General features: G+C 55.5%; 1 protein-coding gene across 2 annotated transcripts; it reads right to left on the reverse strand.

The window, feature by feature from the left end:
- Positions 1-190: 190 nt before the first annotated feature.
- On the reverse strand, positions 191-12790 carry CACNB3 (calcium voltage-gated channel auxiliary subunit beta 3). 2 transcript variants are annotated; one of them, XM_066257965.1, is made up of 13 exons: positions 12642-12790; positions 5307-5429; positions 4936-5058; positions 4374-4489; positions 4052-4116; positions 3819-3838; positions 3543-3623; positions 3284-3342; positions 2998-3107; positions 2584-2735; positions 2296-2391; positions 2021-2170; positions 191-1560 (listed from the first exon to the last, which is right to left on the reverse strand). In XM_066257965.1, the coding sequence occupies exons 1-13, from the start codon at positions 12681-12683 to the stop codon at positions 1246-1248; spliced, it is 1452 nt and encodes a 483-aa protein (XP_066114062.1). In that variant the 5' UTR covers positions 12684-12790; the 3' UTR covers positions 191-1245. The 2 variants fall into 2 exon arrangements, with proteins under 2 accessions (XP_066114062.1, XP_066114061.1); XM_066257964.1 differs by lacking the exon at positions 12642-12790 and adding an exon at positions 9350-10009.
- Between the last annotated feature and the right edge of the window lie 864 nt (positions 12791-13654).

The following is a 13654-nucleotide window of genomic DNA, read 5'->3' on the forward strand; positions in this document are numbered from 1 at the left end:
CTGGGCATGAGAGGGTCCTTGTGGGGGTGCCTGGGAATACGGTTTCTTCCCCAGCTCTCCTTTTCCCCTTTCCATGCAGTGGGTCCTCTGTGAGATAAAGGAGGCTGGGATACTTCCTGCTTTTTCCAGACTCAGGCCACACAGTGAGGAACCAGCCACCTGAGCCAGCAGACAGAACAAGAGCCTGAGGGACTGTGTATGGTGTTTATTAGTGATGACAGGTGGGACAGGGTCTTGTGGAGCATGCTCTGTAGGTCACACACTAGAGCCATAAGGCAAGGGTAACCGTGTAGACAGGACCTCTCAGCACTGTCCACTGTGTCTTGTCACTCCCCATCTAACCCTAACATAACAAGCAGCAGCTATGGATGAGGGAATAAAGTCTGGGGCCCATATGCCCCAGGAGGCATGAGGGCCAAGAACAGAAATGACAGGATGCAAGAGCAAAAGATGAGGGGGCAAGGAAGCCCCCAAAGCTGTTCCATATGGTCTCTGCTACATATGCCCTCCCTTCCCGAACCCCCAACTCAGGTTGGCTCTGGTCTACCACTTGGCTTGATCATGCTCCTGGTCCTTGGAACTGTCAGAGTTGTCAGGAAAATTCCTGGCAGGGTAAGGAGAGCCCTTCCTTTCCAGAGCTTCAGCCGTGAGGCCTCTGGCCCCAGCCTCGCCAGCCTGCAGCTCCAGCCTTGTGTGGATGCCCCACGCAGCTGATGGATGGGAGTGCTACCCTGCCGGGCTTTGATTGTCCCTTTCTAGTGTGTGGCAGTGAGGTGAGTGGGTCCTCAGACCCCAAAGCACAACTCTGAGTCCCTTGACTGTGGCTTATGTCTGCTCAGAGGCCTTGTTTCTTCCTCATGCCATGTTGCCCACAACCAACTTCTTGTCACTTTGAGGGGGGCATCCCTTCCCTGAGTCTGGTGGGAAGGTCCCTGCTAAGGGGATCTTGGCCTGAGGGCGCTGCCCGGTGGGGCAGCTTCTTGTGCAGGAGGAGAGGAAGGTGCCGGGGTGCAGCACACACAGCTAGTACCTGGAATGGGAGCCTATGGGAGTCACTGCCCAGGAGGTAAGGGGGACCCCTGCTTTTCCCAGAACCTTGGGACCACAGGCAGCCCTGGGGCTGGGCAGGAGATTGTGGGGGCTGAGCCTAGTGCCAGCCTAATGCCAGTCTAATGCCAACCTGCCTGGAGTGGGTGCCCCAGCCAGCTGTGCCTGTGCCTGCCAGGGCAGGGCAGCAGGAGGCGGTCAGTAGCTATCCTTGGGCCAGGGCCGGTTGCGCTGCCAGTTCCGGTCATTGTGGTTGTGCTCCGAGTCCTGGGAGAGGAGTCGGTCTTGGGGGTCGTGCCCATTAGCACTGGGCAGCCCAGAGGTGTGTTGGCGATGAGGCTGATACAGGTCCTGGTAGGTATCTGCATAGTCCTCCTCCAGGTGGCGGGAGCTACGCTGTGAGGATCCTGTCCAGGCTTGGCGGGAGCTCTCGCTGGCCTCATCTGAGGGCATCAAGCTGTCCCGCTCCAGAGGTGAGTGCTCCTCGCCACGCTCCCCCAGCAGCTGCTGGTTCTGGGGGTAACACAACACAAAGCTCGAAGGGAAGCAGTACAAACCTCACCTCCACCTCCCTCCCACATCTAGTAGGATGGAGGATTCTTCCCCTTCAACTCTCAGTTCCTGTAGAGGAAACAGTGCAAGGAAGGGTAAGATACTGGCGTAGTATCCCTCTTCAGATATGGAAAACTAGAGCTGTTGACTCCTGCAAAATTCAAGTTCTGCCTTTAAAACAGACCAGAGAAAGGTTTAAAAGTGTGTTCCTTTTGAGCCCTAGAAAAGTAACCTCTGATTACCCACCTTATTGATTTATTCCCTCTTATCGGGAAGTTTCTTCACCCATTTGCCCTCGGTATAGCAGAGCTGAGTTCCCTTATCCTTTGGCCTTAAAACTGGAGGCCAAGGACAAGCCTCTGGGTGGGGAGGGGGCATTGCTTTGGCTGGCTTAGTATCAGTGCCCACTGGAAATGATTACCTGAAGTCCGGGGATGGCACTGGGAGGACCCAGAAGTCCAGGGCTGGGGGCTGGGTGGTGGGTGGCCCGCCAGTAGACCTCCAGGTACTCAGCCAAGTGCTCACAGGCATCCTCCAACTGGTTCTCATCCAGAATCACATCAAATGACTCCTGGGGAGGGATGGGAAAGGGGGATGTTGTCCTCCTCTAAACAGCAGTCCCTCACCCATCCTCATTATGCCCCTAGCCCCAGGAAAGCAAGAGTGGGCACAGGAGTAGCTCCCCCAGGCACTCACCGGTGGGCACTGTACCAGCTTATCATATGCCATCATCTGTACAGTCAGATGCTTCATCTGTGACTTCCCACGGGAGCGGATGAGACGCTGGAGTACCTGAGAGGAAAGAACAGAGTGAGGCCTGGAGTTCCTAGAAGCCCTGGGCACAGCTAGGCCTAGTAAGATCTGGGCATGTCCAGCACCAGGAAAAGGGAGCTCAGGACCCCTGGAACAGGGACCGAGCTAAGTTGGGTATGCATTCTAGGAGGGTAACCCTGGGGGCCTCTTCCACCTTCCCTGCTGACTTACCTTCGGTGAGGATACTTTGACAAACACGATGATGGGGGCCAATGAGGTCTTGGCCAGCTGTGCTGGGTGGTTAATGGTGTCAGCATCCAACACTACCAGCTGCAGGGATTTGGCCAGCTCGAATATGCGCTCAATCTCACTCTGTACTTCAGCTATGGAGGCAGTAAGCAAGCCACAATGCTCACCAGGAGCTCTACCCTCCAATGGGGGGCTTCCCAATGGTGGATGGGAAGGAAGTGGAGGTAGAGGGTGTTCATAAAGACCTGGGCAGGCAGAGGAGCAGGGAACTGAGGAAACTGGGGTGTGCTGCCTATCCTGGGGCAGGCAGAGGAGGAGATGGGGCAGAGAAAGGTAGGAGGCAGGTTCTCAGTAAGGCCTGAGTGAGCAAAGAGACAGGAGCTGGGGACTCCTTACCAATGCTGGAACGGGCAGAGGAACGCTCAATGATGGTCCTCTTGCCAGGATTGTTCAGCACAGATCGCTTTGCCAGTGAGAGGTCGGCTGTGACTCGGGTGATGGAAATCCTGGGGTGGTGGTGGAGAATTCCAGCTCGCTTCTAAATTTCAAACTCCAGGCCCCTCCTTACCCAGGACCTCCTAACTCCTCACTTCCTCTTTAGAAAAGACTTGCTACAGACAGCTGTGAGGAGACCATGATCTTCCTCCTGGATCCCATGCCACCCCAGGCCAGAGCAGCTTACCTGCCATCAAACCTATGTTTGAGAAAGTCGAAGAGAGCCTTCTGCATCATGTCTGTGACCTGGGGGGGACAGGTGGAAGGAATTGACAGGGCTCTCTTGTAGAGGGGCAGCATCCCCAGGCATGGCTCTGGAGCCCACCCCCTCCATACACAGGCCTTGAGGGTGGTGTGAGGGAGAACACCTCCCCACACTGTCCCTGGGGTCTTCCCATGGCACGCTTGGTACAAGAGACTCTTTGGGGTCAAGAAATCCCTCTCACCTCATAACCTTTCAGAGAAGGTCCCACCAGCACCACAGGCCGCATGGAGGGCACCACATCATATGGGGGAACATGCTCTGCCTGCAGAATGAACCTGAGGTCAAGCAAAGCCCTGGCCCGGCGGCCTGCCCTGTGCCTGCCTGCTGTGGGGCAGACCCAGAAGTCCTGGGCTCCCTCCCCTCTGTTCCAGTGCCTCTCCACAATGACTGCCCAGAGACCTGTCCCCAGCCATGCGTCTTCCTTGAGCCCCCAACCCAGGTCCCTTCCTTAACTCACCTGCTTTTGCTTCTGCTTGGCTTTTTGGAAAAGGAAATAAAAGATTAAAGTTGGTGAAGAGGGGAAAGGCCCTGGGGGTGTGTATTCCCTTTCCCAGGGGAGACACCAGGCTTCTCCCAGCTCTTCTGACCCCCCCACCAACCCTTCCCACACAGTTCACCTGGGAAGGATCTCCCTGCCCCTGTGTCTTAGTGACCCACCTACCCAAGACAGGTGGGTTGGGGGGATGCTACCTAGAGATGGAGGAGGGGAACGTCGGTTGCCAATGTCACTCAGGCTGGAGGGGTTCCCAGATCTCCTGAGAGCAGAAAGGGAGGTCAGTAAGCGCCTTTGTGTGTGTACGTTCTACACATTATTTAACAGTTGTATCTTAGCTAGTGAGGAAAGTGTGATATATGTGCATTTGTGTGTATATTTGTGCGGTGTAAATGTGTACAGCTGGATATGAGTGTGTGCATTTGGGGCAGGATATGTGTGCATATGTAGTATAGTAGACTGCGAGGAAAGTGCCCACGTTAGGGGGGGATGTTTATTGAGTTACAGCCCTGCTCTCACCTGGCCTTCTGCTCCTGCTTGAGACGGATGCTCTCCAGGCGCTGGGGGCTGGGGATGAAGGCGATGTCTCCGCCCTCTTTCACTAGCCGCCCGATCCACCAATCATTGCTGTACTTCTGGGGTGGGGTGGAGCAGGAAGGTGCCGTGAGGGGAAGTGGCCCAGGCCTGAGTTCTGGCTCTCCAGTGTGAAAGCCAGGGAGGGAGGCATTCACAGAGCTGGTCTTACAAAGGCAGCACAAGGGGAGGGGGCAGAAGGTGCCAGAGGAAAGGGCAGCCAGATTTGAGCCACCCCCAAGATTTCAGCGTGAGGCATCACAGCTGTCACAGGGGACCTTATTGCTCACTTTATACATATGGAGACTGAGGCCCAAGCCAGGTCTCAGAAGGATGGAGATCCTCAGAACCGGGTTTTGGATAGCAGGAGTGTATGAATGTGTGTTAAGGGTGAGCATTGAGGAGTTCGGGGACTTGTTTAATGGACTAAAGACTAAAGTCAGAGGCATGGGAACTAGGGCAAGAGGAGAGAAATTAAATGGCTTGTATTTGGGGGGGTGTTGGTCACCTCTTTAATGTGCAGAAAATCTTTGGCCTCAAAGTTGACTCCAGAGCCCTGGACTGGGCACTCCTCGTCCAGTACACCACAGTAGCTGACATTGGTCCTCACAGCAAATGCCACAGGTTTGTGCTGGAGAATTGGGCCATCAGTGCCAATGAGGGGAGCCTCAAAGGACCCCTTCCAGTTTTACTGCTCCATCGGCAGAGGGCAGAGCCCCCCCCTGTCTACCCATCACAGACATACACACATACACCCTTTCACATACACCCTTTCACACTCACTTAAATCCTGCCCACTGACCCCTAGGGACTTAAGATGAGAACAAGTTTCTACCCTGTCTGGCCTGTTTTGCCCCCAGCCCACAAACAAGAGGATACCTTGGCCCTCTCCAGCTGCTGCTGAGCCTGGCTCTCCACTTCTCGCCGGGCACTCTCCCGGTCCTCCTCCAGGGAGACGTCTGAGTCCAGAGATGGGCGGCTGGTATAGGAGTCGGCTGAACCCTGGCACGGGGGAGAGGCTATGTGGGCTCAGGTGGTACCCTCCAAACCCTCTAGTAGTGCCTCCACAAATCCCAGTCTCTCCATGTCTACATGGGTGGCCAGGCCCCAGCAGTCCCTCCAATTTCCCTGAGAAGGGCCCAGTGCTTCTGGGACTGGAGGAATGCCACCCAATCTCTGTGTGCTGGGATCTAGGCCCCTCCCCCAAGCTAGTAATACCGCAGCTTTGAATAGAGCCTTCCCATCCCACCTTCCTCCCTCTTCTCCCCTCTACCACGTCCTCCTCCTAGGCAGAGAGAAGGGAGTTGTACTGAAGATAATATATTGAAGATGATTCTGAATCCAGGTGACTCAGTCCTCTTGTTCACATCAGCCTGCAAAGCAGCCTAGACAACATCCCTTTAAAATGCCTGGCAGATGTACAGCTAGTTGGGATCAAGCGATGCTGGTTGGCACGGCAGTGGTCCTAAGTGTCAGGGTACTGCTATCCACCCCTTAGATCACATTTCCCCCAGTGCCTACCCTTCCGGGGTGAAGAGGACACAGAACTGCCAACTCCTGGAAGTTAGTTCCTCTCTACTCTCCCCGCCCCCACTTTCCTCTCACAGGTGCCGGGGCAACAGGCCAGGTGTGGACAGCAAACCAGACACAGACTGAAGGCAACAGCAAGCTATCTCCATGGGTCTGTAAGGCTGGGCCACACCCACCACCTGGCTTACATTCCCCACCCCTCCCACAAGGGGATATCAGCCCTGAGGAAGGCCATGTTGGTGCCAGGCAACCCAGTGAGCAGCACCACCCTGGGGATGTAGGGAGGGGGTCTTTGGTAATCTGAGCCAGAATGTGAGTTCGACCCACAGTAAGGGTCTTTGGGCAATGAGGGTGCTTTTGGAAGTTTGCACAACTCACGTTCAAGGCAGCACCCTGAGGAAGATACACAAAATGAGCAAAGGAAGCAGGACCGTGGAGCAGAAGAGAAGTCAGGCTGTCTGGGTTTCCCCCTTTTCTAGGGAAAAGGGACTCTTTCATTTTCTGCCCCTTTTCCCCCTCTTTATGGCCCAAAGTAGTTATTTACATCAATTCTGAGATGCAGGTGGCAGAGATAAGGTAGGAGTCCATGTGTGAGTGTGTGAGTGTGTGTGTACAGAAGGAGTTTGGAGTTTCGGGATGTGTGTGTGTGTGTGTGTGTGAGAGAGAGAGAGAGAGAGAGAGAGTCAGAGAGTGGGATAGACAGGGACAGACAGGAGAGAGATGAGAAGCATCAATCATCAGTTTTTCGTTGCTACACCTTAGTTGTTCATTGATTGCTTTCTCATATGTGCCTTGACCACAGGCCTTCAGCAGACTTGAGTAACCCCTTGCTTGAGCCAGTGACCTTGGGTCTAAGCTGGTGAGCTTTTGCTCAAACCAGGTGAACCTGCGCTCAAGCTGGCGTCCTCAGGGTCTCGAGCCTGGGTCCTCTGAATCCCAGTCTAACGCTCTATCCACTGCGCCACCGCCTGGTCAGGTGAGAGCCTAGACTTTATTCTGTTTCCAGGCTCTCGGACTAACGTAGTTATTCTTTTTTTTTTTTTTTTTAAGCAAGATAGAGAGAGAGGGACAGAGAGAGGGAAAGATAGGGACAGACAGGAAGGGAGATGAGAAGCATCAATTCTTTGTTGTGGCAACTTAGTTGTTCATTGATTGCTTTCTCATATGTGCCTTGACCGGGGGACTACAGCAGAGCAAGTGACCCCTTGCTCAAGCCAGCGACCTTGGGCTCAAGCCAGCAACCTTTGGGCTCAAGGCAGAGACCACAGGGTCACATCTATGATCCCACGCTCAAGCCAGCAACCCCACGCTAACATTGAATGAGCCCGTGCTCATCACCAACATCGGGGTTTCGAACCTGGCTCCTCTGTGTCCCAGGTGCCTGCTGTAGGTGGTCATGCACCATGGGCTTGAAGGAATATTCCTCAGTCTGAGATGGGGAGTGAGTGATGGGTTAGCAGACTACGCCACTGCCTGGTCAGGCTAATTTAGTCATCCCTGTCTGGAGCATCTAGAATGCCTCTTGCCCTAGGATGGGAATGTTAGGATCTCTCCCTAAATGTTTAATGAGTTGGGCTCAGAATGGAAGCCCCTCTCTATTATTCCCAAGTTCTCAGAGCTTACCTATCTCTCATGTTCTGGTATCACTTGGGGAGGCCAGGATGCCTTTGCCAAGCTTAATCTGGGGTCTTGCCTCCCCTACCCCATTATTACCAAAACAGGCCAAGGCTCAATACTTTGGCGCTGGCAGAAGTTGGCACAGTGTCCTAGTGTTGCCCCCCTTGCCTGGTGAGTGTGTGGGCAGACTGCAGCTCCACTCTTGCCTGGCACGGGGGAAGAAGAGGAGGGAGATGAGCCGGTGGATTTATTTAGAGCCTGATCTCCCTCCTACTGCTTCAGAGGGGGCCTCAGAGAGAGCAAGGAGCCAGGCAAGAGAAAGGAAAGCGGGGGAGGGTGATCCAGGGACCAGAGATGAGGTGGGGAGCGAGTGATGGGTTAGCAGACTGCCCCCAGCACCATCCACATATCAGTCTTTATCGTGCTGAGGTTCTTGCCTTCTCACCAGGGACTGAAAGAACCTTGGAAGACCCTCCAGCTCTACAGAAAGGTTCTTTCTCAAGCTCACCTTGGCATCCTGGGCCATGCCAGCTGTCCCTCCAATCACCAGAAAGAGGTGTCCACCAGAGCCTTAAAAATAATCTGTTCTTGCTGTCATGTAATTAGCCCCAGAGGCCCAATGGGGAATTTGGCCCAGCAGGAGCCCGTTCCCAGAAAAGGACTGACAGCTGCCTATTCTGAGCCCTAGAAGCTATCTATCCTGGGCTTGGCTGATGGGAGAAAACTCCAATACTCTACTTTTGACCCTGGAGTCCTCTACCTTTCACACCTATCAGGGACCCCATCCAAGCATTTAGTGGTACTCTCCTGAGGAGGCCTGCTTGCAAGATGTTTGAGAGAAGAGACTGAGAAGCTGCTCCCCATCCTTGTCCCCCTTTCCAGGCACTCTCCCTGTTCTCTGAGCTCCGGGAATCACTGCCTAATGAGCTGATTTGTCTCAGTGGGTCAGGAGATAAAAGCAAAGAGGAGAATTAAATATTTATCGGTTGCCTGGTTCTCTGAGCAAAAAGCTTCCTCTCTCCATCCCCAGGCCCTCAGCTCCTTTGGCTTCACCTCTAGGTCCTCCATGCTGAGCAGGAGTCTCAGAGTGCCCACTGCTCTGAAGATACCTCAGCAGGAGGCATGGACTGGATGGGGCTCAGTCAGCTGGCTCACCCACGTGTTGGGGTGCCCAGTTCCCAGCCTGGAAGACAAGCTGGGCTGGAGGCAGGGTGAGGAGATAAGGCAAGCTCAGGATAGACAGCAGAAGGAAATAATGGAGGTCTTCAAGTTTGTGATCTTTCTATCTGAAGAGGCTGGTACCTGAATCTCTGGTGTTCTCCCAAGTCTCTAAATTTGTCCTTTTATGAGGCACAGGAGATCTGGATTGTCCCCCTTGGGACCCAAGAGATTCAGCTTCTGCAGCAGTTGTGTTCAGACCCTATAAATCCTCTTGTGAGAACTCCAGACATTGTGTGTGCCGTTTCTAAAGCCCCTGTGCCCTCAACCTCCAGCCCTTCCTCCCTCTACCCATCTGTCCTGGGCTTTGGAAGACACCTGCTCGAGCCTTTCCCCCACACTGGCCCCTCCCTGCACACACCGATGTTTCTTGGTCTAGGACTGGGCAGCCCTCTCACGAAAATCTATCTTCTCACTTTACTGGAGCGCCCCCACCCCTTACACACCCAGCCCCGCCACTGAGGCGTCTTTTCAAAGTACTGAACTGGGAGAAGGGTTCAAGGGAGAGGAGGTGTCACCCCAACTTCCCCACCCCCACCCTCACCGTGGGCACTCACCGCCTCCGAGTCCTCAAACCCGGGCACGTAGGAGTCGTCATACATGGGGGAGTCCGGGTGGGGGTAAGCGAGCGGCGCCAGGGGCGGGAGCGGCCCAGAGGCAGGGGTTAGGACAGCGGGCCGCGCCCGAGAGATGCCACTGAGCCCCGCAGCCCTGCGGACGCCGGCGCAGAGCGAGAGAGCACGAAGGAGCGCGCTGCGAAGCCCAGCTGCTCCGAGCTCAAATCACCGCTCCCCGCACCCCACTCCTCAAACCTTGCAGGTCCCACCCCGAGCGCGGCTGAAGAATCTGGCGCCGGCTCCTAAAACAATAGTGCCCGCCCACCTGACCCCCCTCCCCGGGAGCTGGCGGGGGTGGCGGCACGGGCGCCAGCCACCCGGGGAGCCCGAGACCCGGCTAGGGGAGGGAGCGGGCCGGAGCTGGGTGGAAGGTGGGTTCCCCTGCATCTGTGGGCCAGAGGGGCGGCGGGGAGGAAGGGGAGGGAAGACTGCGGGCGGGCGGATCCAAGCGGGGAGAAGGCGGGGCGAGGAGAGATGCGGAGACAGAGACGCTCGGCAACCCAGGAAATACTCCGCCGGGAAACAAAGGGCTGGAGCGGGGGAGGGGAGGGAGCGCGGAGAGCCCGAACGAGACGACACCCGAGGCGAGGGAGCGGGTGCAGGGTACGGGAAGGCAGAAAAGAGAGAAAGAAAGGCGAGCGGGAGAGGGAGGAAGCGGGGTGGGGCAAGAAAATGGGGAGACAGAAGGGGCGGGACGGGCGGCAGGCGGGGGTGGGGCCCCAGGTGAGCTGGCAGCGCGACCGGGCCCTAGTGGCCCCAGACACTCCAAAAGCGAACCCCGCAACAGTACGGAGGAGGAATGGGTTTGGCGACTCCCGACTAATGCCATGAAAGTAACCCCTGCCTCACCGTGCTCAGCCCGTTCAGTGCTGGGACCTTGCAACAAAGGACTGTATCGCCCCGACCCATGCATAGGAGGAGGTTTTGGGTCCGGCCGCCCCACACCTGTTGCGCAGGCAGATTTCATCCTAGTCTGGTCAGGATGGGGGTTCCCTTGCTTACTTCCTTTCAAAGGACTGCGCCAGGCATTGCCAAGGTATCCGTGGGAACTGCGACAGGGAGGGTCACTTTTAGGTGAGCCTAAACCGACAGGAAACCAGGGGGTGGTGGTAGGGGGATTGTTGTGGCTGTAATAGAAGGTGGGATCCTGGCTACACGGAGGTTAGTAGCAGGAAGGGCAAGCCTCCCCAGAGTCACTAGCTTATGGCCAGTTTCCCATCCAAAAAGGATGGGGGTGGAGGGGGGGTGGCTGGTATCCTGGTTAGAGCCCCATGTGCCACTCTGCTCCAGTCTGTCTCCTTCAAAGGAGAGCTGAGATTTTAGGTTTAAAACCAAACAGCAGCCTTTATTTTGAGCAGACGTTTCCAAAGATCTACCCATTTGAGTTTCCTCCTTTTTTCTATCTCCTGAACAAAAGTATCCCTTTGACTTTTGATTGTCTAAGTGTCTCCCCACGCCCGCCCACCCAGAGCTGTGAGGTGACCAGAGGGTTACACCTGGAGGTCTTGAGCTCAGTCTTCGTTCTCAGTTTCTCACCCTCAGGAGCGAGAATCTGCTGATCCCTTTACCTTCCAGGGCTACAGGGGATGTAGGAAAACCCTTGAAAGGGTTTGATGAGATCTATGGAAGAAAGCACTGTGCATGGGAGAGAAAGACTACCCAAACCAACTGGCTTCCCACTTCTGTCACTTGTTCATGTTCCCTTGGCAAGAAGAAGAGAGAAGGGGCCTCATCTTAAGACCAGCTTTAGGTTGCCTTGAGCCTGTTTAGCTTTGTGAGTGGTACAGTCCAGCCCTACCCAGCCTCCTCATCCTGTTGTATTTGGCAAACGATTTTGTGGGATCCCCTATGGCTGAGGGGACCCATCACTACTACGGGTGATGTGGGGGGGGGGGAGGCAGTCCGCTTTCACAGTTCCCTCTACTGAGTCCAACACCGTTTGGGATTGTTTATATATTGAATTATTTTGTATTGAAGTTTCCAGACACTCTGTCTTCTCACTTTTGTGCCCTCTCTTAATTCCTCATTATCCCTATATCCTCTTTTTTATTCTCTACCTTTTCCGTCTCTTCTGTTCTTCCAGAGAACAAAAAAAGAGGCAGGAGGTGTGGAAGAATATGACCCTCAAGGTGTTACTGGGAGATAACTCTTATAAAGAAGACAGCTGCTGAGGCATTTGCTTCTCTCTTAATCCCTAAATCTATTCCGCACACCTCCTCTGGGGCCCTCCCCACCACCCGGGCTTCTGGGGGCTGCAGGTAACTGGACTGACACCAACCTCATTCCTTCCTCACGTACCTTATTGTCTTCTTCATCCCCTTCTGGGACAATGGTGTCTAAGTCTGCTTCTGATGCATATGTTGCCATGCCAACCACCCCCAGGAGCCCAGGTAAATTCCACATACCTGAGCCCATCCCCTTGTGTTTTGCAGGAGCTTCAGAACCCCTCTCTCTTTCCCATATCTGAGTTGCTATGCAAGCCCCCCCCCCATTTCTCATCTTACCCACACCTGTCTATTTCAGTTCTTAGGCCAACCTAGTAACTATCCTGTAATAAGACATATACTTGTCATTGTCCATTGTTGTCTCAACCCCTTTTCTATGATTGAGCATAAGGGGGAGAGAGCTGGGGGCAAAAAAAGGATTTGAGGAGAGGTTTCCTTCTGCCCTCCTCTTTCTAAGGAGAGAGCTGTTAGTCTGGTTAACTGGCAGGTACCCCAGGCATGGAAGCAGAACATAGGGGAAAAGCCCAGAATAACCAGGTTTGGCAGTTGGAGTTCTTAGGAGCCTCCAGGATACCTAGCTTCTTCTGTAAGTGCACCAGGAAGCTGGGCAGATCCCAGGAGCTACAACCTCAGAGAGGTATCAGATCTTTTTCTTTAGCAGTCTTTAAGAGCTGGACGGAGCCAAAACCCCTAGTATTCTAGCTGCCCCACCCCACCCCGGGGAATCCAGAGAGGGGCACAGGGGCGTTTGGCTGAGCCCTCTTCTTTCCCTCTTTTCTAGCTCCTTTTCTGCCCCCTGCCCTAGGCAGAAGCGAGGGATGGCCTGTCCAGATGCTTAGAAGCTGCCACCTCCCCCCTTCTTTCTTACTGCCTCTTCCACCCTTAGCTTCACCTCTGGTCTTCCTTCTCATTACTGCAGTCTCCCCCAAATTCAAGCCCACTCCCTAGCTTGGAATGCGGCTCTCCTCCCACCTACTGAAGAGCCTCCCCCACCCCTCCGCGTTTACCTCATTCAGCAGGAAGGTTGCACTGGAGTCAGAAAAAGACATAGACTGAGCCAGCGGCCTCTCCTCCTCCCCCGGGCCAGGGGCTCCGAGGCGGGAGCAGGACCCAGCCGCGGCTCTGCCTACGGGCTCCCGCCTGCGCGCCTGGCCTCGCCTCACGCCCGCCTGGCTCCGTTGCCTGCTTCCTTCCCACTCTGGATTCCTTCCCCCCTTTCGTCCCTCCCTTCCTCCCTCCCTCTCCTTTTCTCGCCTTCTCCTGTCACTCTCGCCCTCTCCCGTCGCCTTTCAGTCCTACTCTCTCCATTTCGGTCTCTTCCTCCCCTTTACGGTCCTTGGTCTGTTTATCGGGGTGCCTCCCACTGTCCTTCCATCTACTTAGTTCTTCTCCCCTCTCTGCCCCTCTCTCTACGTTTCCTCCCGTACCTCCTCCCCAGAAAAGGGACTCTAGAGCTCCCACAGCGACAGGCAGAAGGGCAGGAGTAGCTCAAGGGCCGCCCAACTCCGAAGCTCAGGCGGAAGATTCCACTTCCCGCAGCCCCAGCTCGGCTCGCCCCTGCCCAGCCTCCAGCGTCCGAGGAAGGAAAGCCCCGCGGTCCCGGCGGCTGCTCCGACCGACCTCCGCAGAGGAACGGATTGAAAAAGAAGAACGCTCGTGTACTGCTTGCTAGCCCCTGCGTCAAGGCTCTCCCTCTGGGTTCCGGGGAAGCCACGTCCATCCCCAGGTCCAGACCTGGTGGGTTCTACGGAATCCAATTGGAAATAGCCTGGGATGCGCCCGGCGCCCGAGGCTGTTTCTGTCGCTCCTATCTCCTGGGTGCTGACGTCCGGGGACTCAGCCTGCCGGGACGAAAGGCAGAGGCCAAGCGGCTCCTCGTTGGCTGACCGGCTGCAGCGTCCCCTGGACTCACTCGCCCTGTGGCCGCACGCCCTCCAGGTGGCGGCACCCGCCCTAGGGTCCCATCTGTCGGGCGGCAGGGGTCAGGCCCTGCCAGCAGGAGGCGCAGCCCTGGCAGGAG

This window comes from Saccopteryx bilineata, chromosome 2, assembly GCF_036850765.1.
Source record: "Saccopteryx bilineata isolate mSacBil1 chromosome 2, mSacBil1_pri_phased_curated, whole genome shotgun sequence".
Classification (NCBI taxonomy): domain Eukaryota; kingdom Metazoa; phylum Chordata; class Mammalia; order Chiroptera; family Emballonuridae; genus Saccopteryx; species Saccopteryx bilineata.

Bases quoted from the DNA above. Each gene is read 5' to 3' on its own strand.
- CACNB3 (XM_066257964.1), bottom strand. From the start codon at position 9,394: ATGTATGACGACTCCTACGTGCCCGGGTTTGAGGACTCGGAGGCG. The intron at 4,117-4,373 runs GTGAGAGCAGGG...TTCTGCTCTCAG, and splicing joins AAGCAGGAGCAGAAGGCCAG to GAGATCTGGGAACCCCTCCA. The intron at 3,108-3,283 runs GTAAGCTGCTCT...CCACCACCCCAG, and splicing joins AAACATAGGTTTGATGGCAG to GATTTCCATCACCCGAGTCA.